Here is an 18,385-nt window from a genome sequence, read left to right as displayed (position 1 = left end):
CAACCACCACCACCACGTGGTATTAGTATTTGCAAGCTGTTCCTGGAGCCATCAGTAAGGGTTTTCAGTTTCTCAACATTCTCATGTTGCTGTTTACTAGTTTGACAACTGCACTATATCAGGTTTTACCTCCCAGCATTTCACACCTTCAAGAGCCACCACTGACTCTCCAAAAATTAAAAGACAGTATGAAACAGGCAACAACAGCAAATGACTATAGCCTTTAAAAGAATATTTTTCATGGAAATGCTCTTGGTAGCAAAGGGTGTCGGGAGACCATAAAAGAGGAGTGAAAAAAGATCTAAGGGCCCCTAGTTACAAAATTCATAGGAATATGCTGGCAAGCTAGTGGTGACGAAACTGCAAAAGGAAATGGAAAACACAATAAAAGAGTGAAATACTAATTTTATAACATTCCTTCCTTGGACTAGCCCACATTTCTGGGACATTCTGTTAACAGGAAGAAGTTCATATGTCTATCAAGCATGAAATACTAGACGTTTGAGTGTGACTAAAATTAGTTTTTATTAAATCTCTTTGTCCAGATGCCAAATTCTTGGAACAGTGGAACTTATGATTGATTATACAAAGCATTTAAGAACAAGCAAAAAAGATAAATGCTAGAGCCCAAATTTCATCTTCATTTTTTGTTTAACTTATTAACAACAACAGCAAAAAACAGACAAAGCCTGCTCTGACTTCAGAAACAGGAATCCAATTTCCACAACCAGGACACAGGCAAAAGACTACAGCAATATATCAACTTCCAAATTTACAAACCCAATCATGTCTAGAAACATACATTATATTGATGTTTGACTAGAAATGTAGATGTGTTGATCTAAATATCAGCCTAAACCATCTAAATATCAGCCTAAACCATCTAAATACAGAAGCATTTTGCAAATATTTGGAAAAAAAAAAAGTACTTAAAATTGCATTTTTCATTTCACCCATTATCCTTGATTCTCCAAAAACAAAACCTTCTGCTCATTCCACAGCACTGTCCTGACAGACTTGTCATTCTATTTTTTCTGATTAAAGCTGTAATTAAATAATTATTTCTTCTCACAGGTTAAATTAACAAAATGCTGATTAGACAAAAGCACCCACTCAGCAATGCTTTCACAGATTCATAGTTTTGACATCTGTGTCCTTCTCAACTCAGTGCCCAGAAATCATCTGTCACTAGTAACAGCTCACGTGGTAAACGGAGTATGATGGGAAATCCGTTACCCCTTAGTAATGCCTCACAAACTTCAGGACCAAAGGGTAAGACAACAATCCTCTGGATATGTAGAAATAATTCCAAGTGAATACCGTCATTATTTTGACGTGACCAAGCAAAAACAGTTACATTTTGAGTGATGCCTTCCTTACCTATGTCACCCCCAACCACTGGGCACTGCACTCAAGTGTCTGGAAAAAACACATAATCAACCAAGTAACAGTTCCAAAGAACGAACCAGATGGGTCCTGGGCAGCAAGAACTTTATGTTCCCAAATAAAGCTATTATATACCGTACACATTACACTACACAGTTCGGCATCATCCACTTCAGTATGCCAATAGACTAAGTCAAAATAGCTATGATATGACTGACTGAACACAAATCTGGATATTTGGATTCTATTCCCAGCTCAATCACTGAAAGGTTTGGGCAAGTCAAGGCTGCTTCTATTGCTTTTCTCAGCTTTTAAACAGTCCCTAGTACAAAATAGTACAAAGTGGCTTGTGACAAAACTAATCTTTATAGCAGATTTGGGAGTTTCTCTGGTAAGTGACACTTCACCTCAGAATGAGCCTTTAGTTATGACTCAGCAGGATCTGGACATGCCCACAATTCTGCTGCTATTCATATACACTCTAAAAGTGTCTGTCTTGCTAGACTTAAACTGATCCCTGAGCAACTTTGGCAAGAGTCTCAGGGACAGCCATTTACCTGCTATACAAGCTGGAACAAGAGTAGTTATTGTAAGCATCTTAAGGCAACAGTGACTGTACAATACAGCATGCTTTGTGGAAGGTGGGGGGGGGGAGAGAGAGAGAGAGAGAAAAAGAAAAAAAGCATAAGACGATTCTCAGACCACAAATGGTTAAGTGTACTGCAGAGCCAGCACATCATTTTCCCGCAGAGAAAACAAAAGTAGCTCAAGCCACTAGCAAACTTACAATAGTACCAACAGATTCCAGGAGAACAAGATACAGCTACGGTTGCAGTTTCAATAGAGGTTAAAAAAAAAAAATTGGCCCCTTTGGGAAGGCTTGCAAGAACTAGCTAAACATAAAATGACTCCTTATGATCTTACAGGATGCCCCTTTAATAATTATACTGGGATGTATAATTATGAGCATATACCTACACAGACCACACCACAGCTGGATTCTAGATCTGACGAGATTATTCTAACTACTGAAAACAAAAACCTCCTATTCTATCACGTTGCTCAAGTGCTTTTCTAAGTATTTTAACACATGAACAGTAATCTCTTGCTTGTATATTTAGCTTTATAACCAAACGTTGAACAATTCCTTAAAAAGGCATTTTTTATGCTGCACTCTGTAGCATACAAAGCTCTGCAATCACAGTGAAGCACTGCAGTGAGAGCTGTTACATAGTCATTAATCCAATCATTAAGTCAGTGTAGTGAAACTAACTGTGTGCGTGGTTAGCACAAAAGAGAAAAAAACACACTGACGACTACGACTGAAAAGGTCAATATGAAATACAACACTGACAGAGGAATTAAGCGAAAGGAAAGCATATGCAGAACTAGTGCAGAAAACAGCATCACAAGAGTAATAAATATTTACAGGCATACATACACTGCTTAAGATGAAGCTATCTAAGCTACTTAAAGGATAAAATCAACTACTTCAAAGTAAAAGCTTGTTCTTTTGTCACTCCTCTACCCTCCAACCATAAAGAGAAAGTATATTCCTATGGGGATAGAACAAATATGCTGAACAGTAACAATGTAATTCCCTTAGTTACCACACCTGGCTTTCTGTGTTTGAAATGGTACATCCTCCACACCCATCTTCCCTCCCAGCACAAAGCACCCTATCCATTTTTCCTCTCATTCATCTGTTTTTACAGTGGCTTACTCAAACAGTATCAGAGACTGAATGAATAAAATTTGTTTTCCTCTCTGTTGATAGTTTTTCATTCCCCTTTATCTTCTTTGGCTGATTTACGTATTGGATCACAGATCTGAATCCATTTCAGAATATGCATAGTTCCATTTAAGCTTCTTCTGAAACATTCACACTCCCTATATCCCACTAATTTTAACTCAGTCAATATAATCCAAGATCACAACCACCATGTCAATCCTTTAATTGAAACCTTCCTTCAGATTTTCTTCTGCATCAGATCTCCTGAGTGCGGTCTACATAATTTAGCAATTTGGACTGCATCTTCAGCCAAATCTCTCTCCTCTGAACTTTTATCCCAAACATTTACACCAGCTGTGGTGGGAAAAACAGCAATTTCCTATTGTCAGCTTCAATGCCACTAACTACAGGAATATTTATACAACTGTATTCTTACTGTACCAGGCTCCTGACTCCTACTGGTCAAGCAAGGCTTACAATCATTTTCTGGTTATCGAGCCAAAAGAAAATCCAGAATGAAGACAGGCATCTTAGCATCAGTTAATGGAGGAAAAGACAACAAACACTTCCGTAACTTTTTCAGCCTTAACTCACGTAGAATTTGGACCAAAGACAAACTGGAATATGCACTTGGATGACATGATGTGCAAGCATGAAATGTTGCATAATTAGGTAGAAATACATGTTTCACCAAGCACATACAGGGTTTTTGCTGGCTAATATAAAGACTGAGGTTGGCTTCCCGAGGCTGCAGTAGTCTGCCAAAGCATCCTGAAGAGTTGGGTAGGCAAGAAAATGCACAGAAGGGTAAGCTATTACTAAGTTTAGCACTGTTGGGTAAATAAGAGCCTGCCTGAGGAAAACAAAGAACGTGATACTGACATTGGTGAATGTGCACTGCGGGGGCATGAGACAAACTGTGATAGACAGCTCAGTTCCTACCACTCCCAGCTCAGTTCTTTGACTGAAGAGATCAAATTAATACATACACGTATTTGCTGTGGGCTGCTAGTTTTCTGAATTGATTTTTAAAAATCTACATTAAAACACCATTTCAAGCATTGAAATAAAAGCAGAGACAGGGATTTGAGGGTGGAGGGGAATGAAAGCTTTTCTGAGAGCTGCTGTTTAGCCCCATGGATTTTGAAAGGTTTGAAAACCAACACTGTAATTTGGTTAAAATGAAATCCTTGTTTGTCCAGGCAGGCAAGATGCATTCTCGTCCAACCCTGTAAAAGGATCTAGGAAGAATATATACAGCATTCCAAATTTAATCAGCTGAAAATTAAGTATTACTACTTTGGGCTAACATCCTAACTCCTGTTATTAAGGAAAACAATGTCTTGAAAAAGAAACATTTATTCTTAAAAGTGGAGTTTCTCCATTTGCTGTTGGAGATTTTTCTTTTGGTGGGGGGGGGGGAACTGTGGGAAGAAGGAGGGAAGAAAAATTTAGATGGCAGTTCAAAATAAATAAAATACTCTTTATTCTTAAAAATACCATCGACTCGAAACCTAGATACCCCATCTAATGCTCTTCTATTACCCATACAGCAAATTAATGCCTTGAAGCTCCCACTAATGGAAACATTTTTCATTTAGACTGGCAACTTTCTCATCCATGCATAGCTTATTCTAAGTCTCTGAGTTCATTTGGTTTTCCCCCAGAGCTAAATTTATAAAAAAGAATTATGCGCACCAACCTGAGCCTCCCTCTGCCAGGTACTTGTCCTTTGCATAAATGACAGAATCCAGCATAGACTCAAAGAGAAGGAAGTAACCCTGTTTATAGAAGAGGGAAAGAGAAAGAATTTAGAAATCATTATAATTTTTTAACCCATGTAGCATATCTATTCAATCTACAGGTAAATTTGATTGATAGCTTTTTGTCTGAAAAGCTTTACACACTTAAATATAAGAGAGTTTAAGAAGTTATTTGCCCGTAAATTTTAGTAAGAGCCAGCACCTAATGGATTTTTCAACAGTAAAAAACCCAATATTTTCACTACAAAACTTTAGTTACATAAAGTATCATCGTTGGTTTCCCAAACTGCAAATATCTAACACCTGCTCAATAAACTGCAGGCGATAAATCCATCTATACCAACAATTATCTGATAGAGTCCTATAACATTAAACCAGAATAAATTAAGTATACATACAGGCAATTTTATTAAATTTACATTTGCTTATAAGAAAAGGAAATTATGAAAAAGCATGCTGTGAGAAGTCCAGAAGAACTGAAAAAGCTACAGGAGTTAGAAATCAAATCTACCTCAAACTCCAAGTGATAAAACTATATGTATTGATTTTATAGTATTAATTTTTAGCTGCCATAAAAAAGAAGAAAAATTAAGAAAATTTCTTCCCACTTAGAATTGCAAATAGCATTAAAGTTATTGTCAGAGAAACATCAGAAGGAATGCATCTTTGCTGCTACACGTTTGCAACTTAGTGGTGCCCTGCATTGGCTTAGATACTGCTCACAAAGACAAGTGAAAATAAATGATATATCAAAGACACAGGTTCTCTACATGTTCTACATCATTTAGCAACACCTGAATTTAAAATATTCTCAGCATAAAAATGGTTAGAATTAGATTTGCTTAGTTTTTGTGGTAAATGTTGAGATTAATTTTATACAATGCTAATCACACCGCTATAATTGTTTAGAGTAACTTACTGCGTGCTTTTAAAAATTGAGCCAGCCATTTTCTAAAGCACAGAGCCAACATAAATAGCAGCATTATATCCACTTATTTTATATTTAACATCCAGTTTCTCCACTGTTTTTAACTAAACCACAAATTTTTAAACAGAGGTATATAGCCATTTATTTACACATTCATTTACAGTTTTATTTTACATTCTTCATATTTTGCAAGTTTGAATGATTCTTATCCTTACCAAATACTATAACACATTTCATCCACATACACGTTCTCAAGACGTCAGATCAACAGAGATGAATCACACTAGTGTATATTTTATACTTTCACTTGATGTCCTAATACTCATTTTTTTCTAAAACATAGTTTAGCCACATAGTCTGACTTATCTGCTGAGTGGCAGCTGGAAAGAACATATGGAACAAAAAAAAACACGGGAAAACCCAGACTTTGGACTTGCAGTTCTACAACCGCAGTCAGCAGTGACCAAGCAAAGCAAAGCTCTGATGATTTTTTTCTTCATCTTTCCTACACTTCCACATTTGTATAACCATAGAACTATTTTTCAAATCATCATGCCATACTAGTGTAGATAGATAGCACTGCCTGGGAACTTCATTGCTAAAGGTACAAAGTTTATTTCAAGTTTATGACACCTTGGATGTTTATTTCGTCTATGACTCCTGGAACAAAAAACTTTGCAAGTTCAGAGTTAATTAGAAATATCACCTTCCACACTGCAGCCTTCAGAATTAAACCCAAGGAAAAATAGAAACTCAGAAACTTGAAGTATGTCTTATTAGCATTCAGCAAGAGCTGTGTTTCTAGAACAAGTCCCAAAATGAACCTTACTGCTTTGTGAGCAACATTTTTTGTAAGCTTTGCAAAATGGTTAAAAAGGCCAGGAAATCCTATTGCATCGGGCAGAGATTATTTTATAGCCTACAGCAAACCAAAGGCACAGAATGGAACCATAGGGTTTCTTTTTTATTCTTATTCTTGCAGTTTTAATAGTAGAATATATTTAGTTCACAGAAATCTTTTCAGATGCTTTTAACGGAAAAATGAGAGGTTTGCCACAGTATTTTGAATGTGACCTCCAGGACACACCCTAAGAACAGTTAACATCTTTTGGCTGAAGCTCACAACTGTTGACACAGCTAAAAATATTTATATGTGTGTGTGTGTGTGTGTGTGTGTGCGCGCACGCACACACAAAATTCTTAGCTGTGAATATACAGTGTGTAAATATACAGTGTGTGTATATATAGTAATATATATATAAATATAATATTAATATATATTATATAGTTGATATAGCTAAGAAATTTGAACTCATGCCCTAATACTTGGTATGGAATTAGTAAAACAAATTGTGGTACTGCACAACTACATAAACATCATTCTCCCTTTAAGAGATTTTAAAAATATATTAGCAGACAATAAGTTACAAAGTGACATCTTTATGGCTTTTTATTATTTATTTAGCTGTCTAAAATGCCTGTCATGGGCAATGTTTGTCAATCAAGTCTAAGAAGTACAGCTGAAAGACAAAGCTCCTAACCAGAAATACAGTTAAATTCTCCCTGCCCTTTCCCTGACCTTTCCACTTTGGCACTTTGGGGGTTTTTTTCCACTCCTCAGTCCCACATTCCCCCCAATGCAATATAACATTCCTGTGAGTTATATAAACTGTCGTTGGTACTGAATCAAGTCATTTATTACCTATACCAAAACGTTTTGCTCTATGCGCTGTGCTCATCTGCAGTGTAATTTAGAATGTAATTTCACAGGCTGCTGCCTCACCTGTAGGGGTGCCATCTGGAAGGAGAATTATACCTGACATTTTTTCCCCGTGATGCTATGGGGCACTCTCACTTCCCCACTGACAATGTTCAGGGTTTTGTTTTTTCTTAAATGTGTATTAGCACCTTCAAAATTAATTACTGCAAAGAGATGCCTACTACACAAATCTGTGAGCAGAATATTAATAACTCCATCTTGCTAGTGGCTAAACTAAAATGTATAAAAGATAGCATGTTCTCTGTTAAAGACAAACTCAATGCATGGCACACCTTAAATGTTATGCTGTCATATGATGCATTTTCTACTAAAAAGCTCACTGCTTCTCCCTACAAAATGAACAGAATGTTCCTTATTTTTACATTTTCAAAACTTAACGGATGTGGAGTGTTCTTCAGCTGTCAAAAAGCAATATAAACAAACAGATTCAAACAGTAACAGAAATGCACAGAAGTCAGAGTTACTCCTTTAAAGCATATGTCCTATGCTAAGTCTGTCCAAAGAATCAGCTATCAAAAATACCCACAAGTCCAATGACAAGTCTATATTCCAAGGAATGCAAATACCATCACATATCCCTTATTTCTGTATTTTGTGTTTTTTAACAGTATTGTAACAGGCTCACAAAACTTTTCTGGCTTCATATGATGCACTGTTATTTTTTCTCTATTATTCAAATAAACTACACCACTCCAAGGTAGTTATTTTCATTTTAATTCAAAAACTAGGTAAAAATATTTTACAAATGGAGCAAAACCTACATATAGGAAGAACTTCTAACATGAGCACTTCAGTATTCAGCATAATATTCTTCACGGAGAAAAAGAAATTAATCTCTTTAAAGGTAACAAGACACAAGAATAACATTTAATTCAAAAGAAGTATGCCTATGTGTGGCGAGGGCTGAAGAAAAACGCTTCTCTTCAAAACAGATAATTTTAGATTGAATATACCTCTTCATGTATGCTTATCTTATCTGCTCAGATCAAATATCTTATTGGAAACTGGTTTCACCTTTACTTATGATCTACTTATGAGTGAAATCCATGCATATTAAAATTTTTTTTTTTAAAGGGGCATGAGCATGCTCACAATCGCAAGAATTGGCAGAATTTTTAGCATGTAAGGACAGAACTGAGAAGCAATATTTAACTAATTCAATAAGCACATTTTATTATATCAAATTTTAATCTTATTGTTTTTTGCAACATAACTGGATCTGGTCTGGTACCTCAGATTCTGTAAGGCCCAATACTGAATATTTAATGAGATGCAAGGCAGCTATCAAACAACTGGCCCATAGTGTGGACTTTACAAAAAAAAAAAACAAAAAGAAACCCCACACCGTATCAGTGTAAAGACTGTGTTAGTTCCTTAAATGAAGTTTCTAACTACAATGTCTCCACCGGACTGTAGAGTAGAGGAAGTCACAGAGGGTAAAACAGACTGGACAGGTTCTGATTTAGAATCCAAAATGCAATCCTGCATTAATAGACACACAAAACTGACAGGGCCTGCCCAGTTCTGTGAAAAATTACTTTTACCTTAACAAAAAAAGAAAAAGTGTCCAAATCCATGACACATCTGAATGAGAAGCAGCAGCTACATGTGAACTCTTCTGCGTGATCTGCGGCAGCCCCATTTCCTTCACACTTAGTCAGCCTTTCTGCTGCTCAGAGCTGGTGCTTCATGTATGATTTAATTCAAAAAACATATTGGGGAAACAATTCACTACTGTCAGAGCAAGCATAGACATTTCAAAACCACAGCTTGATTTTATTATTATGCACACCCCATTGTGTCCTAAACAAATGTGAGATGAGTGAGAACACCAAAAGGGAAGATCTGAACAGCAGAAAAGTGACGTGCATTATTGAATGAGGGCAAATATAAAAATATTTTCATGCAAGGAAAGATAATTCCCTTACTTTACTGTAAGGGAACTAATGTATTCAGCTACTTAAGTATGCTCTCTACACACCATAACAAAAAAAAAAAAAAAGCAGCAGGAAAACCTCAATTCTTACGTAAAATAGTTTATTGTGTTATAGAAACAAAACACCTGCACCTCCAAATATTAATGGAATTGCTATAGAAGGTCAAGACTGAAGAAAAAATAGTAAATAAGTGTTAAAAAGCATCACTGCATTCTATCCATCACAGAAATGGGGGAAAAAGGAAGGAGGGAAGATTGTTTTCGTTATTTTATACATATTCATTTCCTAGTCCTTCTGAACAGCAGGAATACCTTCCAACCCATCAAGATATCATTTCAAAATTATCTAATTAAAAAAGAGAGAGAGAAAGAGAGAGAGAGAGAGAGAGAGAGAAAATTTTTCAAGCAAACTCAACTTCTAGTTTTACATTCTTAGCTACAGAAAATAAAAGCATACCAAGAAAAAAAACTACACAGACACATCTGAGTAAGAATTAACATTCTGGAAAAACTGTATATATTTGGGGGGGTTTTGTACTCAATTCTTTCAGTAAGCAGCCTATGAAGTTTCCAATTACATTACCAAAACCCATATGTGTAATAAAACAACCACTTTTGTACATTGATAGCAAATACTCTCCTCCCGCCCAGCATTCAATTTAACTGAAAACTAGTTTCAGCACTTTGCATAGCAGCTCTCATTTCACACTTAAGTACTGTATGTAAAATTACTCTAATTACTGTAAAACATCATTGCTTCTTTAAATTCTATACCTCCAGGGAGAGGGTGTAAATGTGAACCAGCCTGTGAACAAGTCTACAGTATGTTCAATTCAAGCTAACATAAGTACTTCCTCACTAACCATACAAGCAACATAGCATTCAAGTCAAAATTCTAGACTTCCACTGAAATTTGTGCATTTGCAAACCATTTGCAGATTGAATCAATAACTGACAAGGGGTTTTATTCATTACACAAAGGCAAAAACAAATCACTGATGTGTATTCAGAAATGTATTTGCATCAGATTGCCATTAGGCAGTGTATACAAATATTCATTTATTTTATTTGCACCTTTGTTTATACACACAACTCATTTAATTCTATAACTTGAATAAAAAGATGAAAGATTTGCTTGTAGATTTCCCACAATACAAGCAAGCAGGCAAATAAAACTGTTGTTTTTTTCAGAGGCTGGTACCTGTGACCATTAACAGTAATTGAAAGCTCCATTAAGGCTTTCAAAAGTTTCACACATCAGAGCTCAGCGTAACTAAGCAGGATGATGCATCAGAAGACTACAGCCCTGCTACAGAGTACCGGGCAGGAAGCCTCCATAAACCTCCATAAACAAGGCCAGCAGTAAGATCTGGTACAGAATTCATGCATGTTTACATTCAAATATCTGTCTCCAAAAACTGTAAGACTGCTTCCTGTAGAATCAGTTTGGTTAGAAAAATGGGCCATCACTTAGCCATTCTTGTCTTCTTTTTTTAAGATAACGTGGTTCACCAGGTAGAGGTGGCTCTGTGGTCTGAAAAGGGCACATTCAGGCCCTTAATCTTTAGCAGTCTGCCTTTCAGACACAAAAAGAATTGCTTGTAGCTCATCACATCTTCCCATCTTTCTGAACAGTTTACATACTAGTTCTAGTGAAACACTGAAATCAGGCAGATGTTGAGCTTATGGTGTGATTTCAAAGATGCTAAACATGAACATACTTCAGGTCTCACAAACAATGCATTTAGCATTTACCTCATGGCTAGATTAGCAAGATCGCTGTTCCCTGTCTGCTAATTCCTTTCATAAGCAAAAAATAAATAAATAAATAAAATAAAAAGCTACTGAAGAGACAGCTGCTCATTCTTTCAGCCTCCAAACCTGGAATATGACAAAACCCTATTCAGATAGCACACACAGGTTTATAGATACCTGCACATATATACTTACACACTATGTGATATTTAAGATGCTTCTCCCATTCTTGCGTATTTTAGGATAACAAATCTAGAGATGAAAGAAGTGAGGAAAGCAGTCTGTGGAGAGCACAGGCCACTTACAGAAGCAGGAGAATGATCATCAGAATTCATCTACGTTTGAGATGCTCATAATGAAGTACTCTATCTTTTACAACACACTGCTATATATGCCATTTTTCTAAGACTGCTCTAGAAACATTCCTGATGAATGCTGCACTATCTCGCCATCTTCTATTCTGCTGCTTCAGGCTTGCTTTTATTTTTCTGGTGCTCCATGCATGGCTCTTAACAGCTTACAGGGTCTTAAATGCTGTTCTGTACAAAACAGAATGAAGCGATGGCTCCACAAAGGGGTTTGATGCTTACTAGTGCAAAAGCAGTCTGTTTTCTTAACAGAACAGCAATTTTTCGTATCTTTTTTATAAAGAGAAAAATACTGTTCCCATTGGAATTTTCCTGCTGGTCCATACAGGTGCTCTAAATGAAGAGCTGAAAGTGGACACATATTGAGTTCTTTTTGGTGTCCATACTTAGCATTTACATTTTCAACCAAGTGGTCGATTAATTTTCAAGCACACACATTCTCATATTAACAAGAGATTTCACACCAGTCAGTAACACGTAGGGGAGAAAAAGTAAAAAGCAAATTCATGCACTAGTGAAAATGGACAACATGAGAAAGCCAGACAAAGAGGAATCTTCATTTGCATCCAGGCAAAATATTGTTTCTCTCTGGGCCGTGCTGGAACAGTCTGCACACTGTCCAGATATCAATCTTACTTCCATAGCATTGTCCTCTTTATCTCTGTATTGCAGCAACCTATAAAAATGCTAACATTCCTAATTAATAATTCCTAATATTTAGAATACCTAATTAAGTGAAATGTACACGGCTATACAATTATGATATTAAAAGGTAAATCAGCACAGAAATGGGAAACACAGATCATTAAATACCTCACTTCTTACATGAGCTGCCTCTCAAAAACCCCGATTTCATCATAGAGGCATCAATTTACAATGTGACTTAAGCTCTTATGGGCCCAAGTCATTTTAAAACCAGATCTTGGGCTCCTGAATAAGAAATATGTTTTGGGGAACATTACTCTCGGTGCACAAATTAGGCAACTGATCAGAAGTCTCTCTGAAAGAACTATAATTACATTTCAACAGTGAAGTCACTATGCTCTCAGAAATCACCAAGCATAAGGCACTGTTTTTAAACCACCAGTGCCAATGGCTTAAGTCTGCTTCGAAACTAGTGAACTCAATGGTAGATCAAGCTCATGCTTCAAATAACATGAATTAGACAACTAAGGCATAACATTTGCAGACTTCTGAAATGTGTAATATAAAAAACATAGAGGAAACAAAGCTAAAAATTTATTTCTGTATTTACCTGGAAACTAATTGGATACATATGGATTCCTAGTGCACACGCGATCTCTGTCCCAAGGATCCAGAAGTGCAGAACACCCTCAGTTTGTCAAAAAAGTAACTCTGAAAGCAAGTTTTCACTACTGATGTTAAATTTGAAAGACAGAATTTCTTTAAGTTTGAACAGTGGGAACCAGTATGAAAAAACTGTTTTCTATATGGAATGCCGAAGGTCTGGGATATAGGTGGAGACCGAATAGGAGGAGTCCACAAGAAAGAAGTCAGAAAGGGTGTTTCCTACCACACTTTCTAGGGACCAGACTTATTCAGCTGCTGTGAAGTTCAACGTGACACTTGGATTTCTTTATTAGAATTGTATGGCAGGTAGCAAGCACAACCATGCAACAGTATTCAGCCAGCACACAAAAGGAAGACAACTGTCCACTACTGAAAACCTGTGGGTTCCAGGCAATAATGGCTCATTTACACTCTGTATCATACATCTCCTTTTGGCTATCATCTTTATTACATAATTTCAAAATCAGTTATTCTACTCTTATGGTAAAAAAAAAAAAAACAACACAATCAATAGTAACACTATGTCTTCAAGCTTGTGTCTACATCTTCATGTATATAATTAGCAGATTGCTCAGCCTGCATGCTCCTCACCTCCAGTACCACCTTTCTTGCTTAGTCATGATGATCTTTAGTCATCTTCATGGACTAAAGCATTTCACCTATCAGAATGATCTAGCTAGGTGACCAGTACAGAGTTTCTTCATCACTTTCGCCTGAGCAGCTACAGTATTATTTTTCAGGAATAAAGAAAAAATTTCTGTATATTTGCAAGCTAATTACATAACAGAAACCTACCACTGTGCCCAAAACAGCTTAACTGTACCTTTATAAACTTGACTTGAAACAACATGAACAAGAGGGATCAGGAATTACATTTGAGTACCATGTAATCAAGACTGTCATCACATCTCCCATGTTTTCAAAAATGCTTCTGCAAGCAAGACAAATTTTTGGTAGAACGATATAATAGTAGCACTTTAAGAATAATTTTTCAAATGAAATAAAGCAGTGCATTTTTTTCCTGAAAATAACTATTTTGAAAAGAACATTCATGCACCTTACCATCCACTCAGATATAATTACATCCACTTTTTCCAAAGGCAGATCTACTTCTTCAATTCTTCCTTTGACTAATGTAATGATATTTTCAAGATTATTTAACCTGAAAGTCACAGTTTAAACAAGTTAGTTTGTATTTCCATTCTATTCTGTCAAGAGAGATATATTAATGTTTACATTTTGCACTCCTTCCCCCATAATACTTTCTCCTTTAAAAAAAAACACAACAACAACAACAAAAAAACACTAATTTAGACAGCACTAAGATACTTCTCAGTTATATTTCAGAGGGAATATTCCTGAGTTTCCAAAAATTGCAGCAGATTAACTGCCAGGCAAATGTGGCAGACAGTAGATCTGTACATCTCAGATGTGCTGTGCATGCAAATGCGCAGACATCAGAACATGGAGAAGAAGGCAATTTAAAATGACTCTGCTCTTTATTCAGAGTTGCTAGTTCCCAGTTCTCCTTCTTCGACCCTTCCAGAGTAAGTCTATAGTGATTAGAGCCTACTCATCACACTAGGATAGCGATGGAAATTAGCTTCCTTAGAAAGCTGTTTTGCACGATTTGTTTTTTTATTAAACAAAACCAGCTGCAAAGTCACTGAGAACAAATGTTCCCTCTAGATCAATATTACAGTTATTCCACAATAAAGGCATCTTCCCCATTGTACTTCTAGCCAAAGTCATCCGCAATGTTTAATAACAGCAGTCATCAGGTATAACCTCTTATGCAAGTTACAGCATAAACATCCTGTATAAGGAGCAAGATGCTATGATGTGACTACAGTTTTTGAAATAAAAACTACATGACAATGAAACTTCTAAATAATTGAGTGCTTGAAAGTGTAGTATTTTTTTCCCTTGGCAAACCATATCAATCTTTCTTGCATATACCATTATCATAATAGCTATTGTTAGAGAGGGCAGAGTAAGTATTCCCACCAATGAAATTTATCTCTCCACTGCAGCTCTTATCTCTGCCCCTTCTCTCTCATCCTGATATCTTACTCTTACAATCTGTCTGACTTTCAGTGCAGACCAGTAATCACATTAAAAATTCAATCTAAAAGACAATGGGAGAAAGATCAGAATGAAGGGAGGGAAAGGAAAGGGTCAAAGGGCAACTTGGAACATGCAGGCTATTGGAAAGATCAGTTAAATATTCTCTACACAGGACAGTCTTCTGTTAAAGCAGTAACAATTTACCACTAATATCATATTTACTGCTGTAAATAGAAGTCTTTTTACTACTAGGAGAAACTCCAACTGAGAAATAAAATATTAAAGAGCTGTCACCCACACCAGTATTTTAAGAAAGACAAAAAGGATTTAAGGGTAACTTTCTAAATTACCATGTAAAAGGACATGATCTAAAACAAAAGAAAGTTCATTACATACTTATTTTCAATTGTAGAGCAGTATAACAGTATACTGCTTACACATTTTGGAAAGACCTCAGAGACGCTGTTTTGGAAGTATACTTCAACTTTCTATTCTATTCTAACAGTGACAAAAATCAAGTCATTCATCACACTAGAAGTTTTATGGGTGGCTATTCATATTAAGAAAATAAAAAGGCAGGCAGGCAGTTAACAAATTTACCATGTAACCTTGGGGAAGAATCATACCACTCAGGCCACTTACTCCAGTTTACCCACACACGTCAGTTGTGCTGTTTCTAATAATTACTAAAGCACTTCAGAAATGAACCTGAATTCCGGGAGGATCAAAAGCTCTTGAGCACATACTTTAATCACAGGTGGAGACACACTACAGAAGTCATTTTTAAACAGCACCCATTCATTTAGCATTCCATTAAATATTTGTTACTCTGTTGCAAGTTTGTCAGTCATATTCCTTCAGGAAAAGTAGGTTTAACAAGACAAATATAAATTGTTTTGATGTAAATTGAATACTTTAATGTGAACTGAATTTTTTATAGCAGAAGTTACCTATGAATGTGTAGCTTTAGTGATGGTTCACTGCATATTCCAAGTGGTCATTCATCACTTAGCAGGTTAAGAGTTTTGATTTGTTGTTTTTCTTAAAGGCTTGTCCTTTTCCTCACCAAAAGTAGTACAAGTGTTAGCCAATAAGATTATTCATCATGATAAAAGTATGTCATATAGTACAATAGAAATAAGATGCCATTTGTGACAATCCCAAATTCCTCAGTATCTACTGACTTTTTTTCCACAGCTGCAAAAATCCATCCACCTCAGTTATCAGCACTACACATTTTCACCTACATTTCTCATGTTTCACATTAGAAACTCTTTACCTTAAATGTTCAGATGTCATTGCTTCATTTTTACATATAGTTCAACATAGTCTCCCATAACATCCTCTACAGCCAAATTAGTGAAATGTAGAGTGGATAAATGGACTATTAGATGGGTGGAAAGTAAAGAGACCACCAGATTCAAAAGCTTGTGATAAGCAGGAGGAAGTGTGACTGGCAGCCTGGTACTAGAGGCACCCCTCAGGGGTCTATGCTAGGCCTGATACTAGTTAATATCTTCATTTGTGATGTGGATGATGGGAGAGAATGCACCCTCAGCAAGTCTGTGGTTAATGTCAAACTGCGGAGGAGCAGGCTGACATGATGGAGAGCATGGATGCTATTCAGAAGAATGTCAGATTGTAGAAACAGGCTGACAGGAACCTCAAAGTTCAACAAAGACAAATGTGAAATCCTGCACGGGGGCTGGAATAACCCCACAAAACAGTATGGGCTGGGTGCTGGCTGATTAGAAAGCAGCTCTGCTTGCTAATCCCTGCCCTCCCCACTGAGAGGCTTTCTGAGGAAGTTGAACATAAGTCAGCAGTGTACCCTTGTCATGAAGATGGCCAACTGCTTCCTGGGTCATATTTGCAAGAAGGTAGCAGCAGGCCAAAGCAAGTGAACATTCTCCTCTATTTGATACTGGTGAAACTGCACCTGGAGTTCAGAGAGCCCAGTTTGGGCTCCTTAGTACAAGACATATATTGCCATACTGAAGCAAGTCCAGTGAAAGACCTCCAAGACAACCGGGGACTGGAGCACACAATGTACAGGTAGGGGATAAGAGAACTGTGTTTGTTCAGTCTTAAGAAAGGAAGGTTATTGGGCAGATCTCATTGATGTCTGCCTCTACCTAGGGAGAAGGTGTAGAGAAAACAGGGCCAAGCTCTTCTCAGATTTACACAGGGACAGGATGAGAGGCAATGGACACAATCCACAACAGTGGAAATTTCAATTAGGTATTAGGAAAAGAATAAAAAATACTTTCAGAGTGAAGGTAGTCAAAAGGAGACATGTTTTCCAGAGAAGTTCAGACAGAAGTGGCAATGTTCAGAAAGTGACTGGACAAGGCCTAAGCCACCTGCTCTAGCCGAGCCTGCTCTGACAGAGGACTGGACCAAAAGCCCTCCAGGGGTCCCTTTCACCCTATATTATTCTGTGATAGTTTACATGGTGCACAGCATCTTAGTAATTCTCCTGGAAACAATTTTTCTCAGTGACTCTACAGAGAGAGAGAGAGAGAGAGAGAGAGAGAGAGAGTGTGTGTGTGCGCACGCGCACGCACCTGCTTTAAAAAATTTTTTAAATGTAGCAAAATATTACAGTGCAATGATAATCACTTCCCAACTATCATGAAAACCAAAGGACAGTATGTTTCTTTCTCTATTAAAATAAAGAAACAAAATATAGGGGGTAAGCAATAAGACATTTTACTTCCACAAAGAAARAATCCCTTAAATATACCAGTGTACAGAAACCATACTAGAAAATGGTTTTCCACAAGCAAAAACTAATACCATATAATTATAAAATCTATTAGCCAACAAAGAAAGCTTCATTTCATTAATAGAAAAAAAATCAAATAATGCCCGACTTTAAAGCTTTCACTTTAAAAAGATCACAGTTCCAATATGAAGATCTACAAGAATCTAGAGAACTAAAAAACAACTTTCACTGGATCCATCTTAATCAGAACTTTGTTTGATTTTTAAAACTCAGTCACATCCTCTAGGAATATGCCTGCACTGTAATGTTTGTTGCCTAAAAATTTACAAGCTTTATTTCCACTTCAAAGTTCTACCAGTAGGAATATCTAAAAGTATAAGAATAGAAAAAGCACTGGGAGCAGTCAGTTTGAGCCTCTACAGCATGGTAGCACTGGCCTCCACACTAGAATCAAAAGAAGGGCCTAGGAAATATTTTGCCTTAAGCAGAGCCCTGTTTAAATTGCCTCCATCAGAAGAGCACTCAAGATGACTGCTCATCAAAACCTTCGTTAGGTCTTAGGACAAAGAAAGGTCTCAGGGAATGTATCATTTCACACATCTTCAATAAAAGAAAGTGAGTGTTAGCTGAT

General features: G+C 36.7%; 1 protein-coding gene across 6 annotated transcripts in view; it reads right to left on the bottom strand.

Annotated features, from left to right (window-relative positions):
* The window catches only part of PRMT3 (protein arginine methyltransferase 3), a 68,174-nt gene that overhangs the window by 31,674 nt on the left and 18,115 nt on the right, over positions 1-18,385 (bottom strand). For 5 of the 6 annotated variants that reach the window (XR_003257386.1, XM_026089341.1, XM_026089343.1 and 2 more), the window contains exons 10-11: positions 14,022-14,121; positions 4,821-4,899 (exon numbers count right to left, since the gene is read on the bottom strand). Coding sequence is in view for 5 of the 6 variants with exons in the window: in XM_026089341.1 (XP_025945126.1) it covers positions 4,821-4,899; positions 14,022-14,121 (179 nt within the window). In the remaining variant the exon portion in view is untranslated. The remainder of the gene's footprint in view (positions 1-4,820; positions 4,900-14,021; positions 14,122-18,385) is intronic. The other variant, XM_026089345.1, reaches the window with a different exon arrangement.

This window comes from Apteryx rowi, unplaced genomic scaffold (genome assembly GCF_003343035.1).
Source record: "Apteryx rowi isolate R43461 unplaced genomic scaffold, aptRow1 scaffold_81, whole genome shotgun sequence".
NCBI lineage: Eukaryota > Metazoa > Chordata > Aves > Apterygiformes > Apterygidae > Apteryx > Apteryx rowi.
This window is presented reverse-complemented; position numbering and strand designations above follow the sequence as displayed.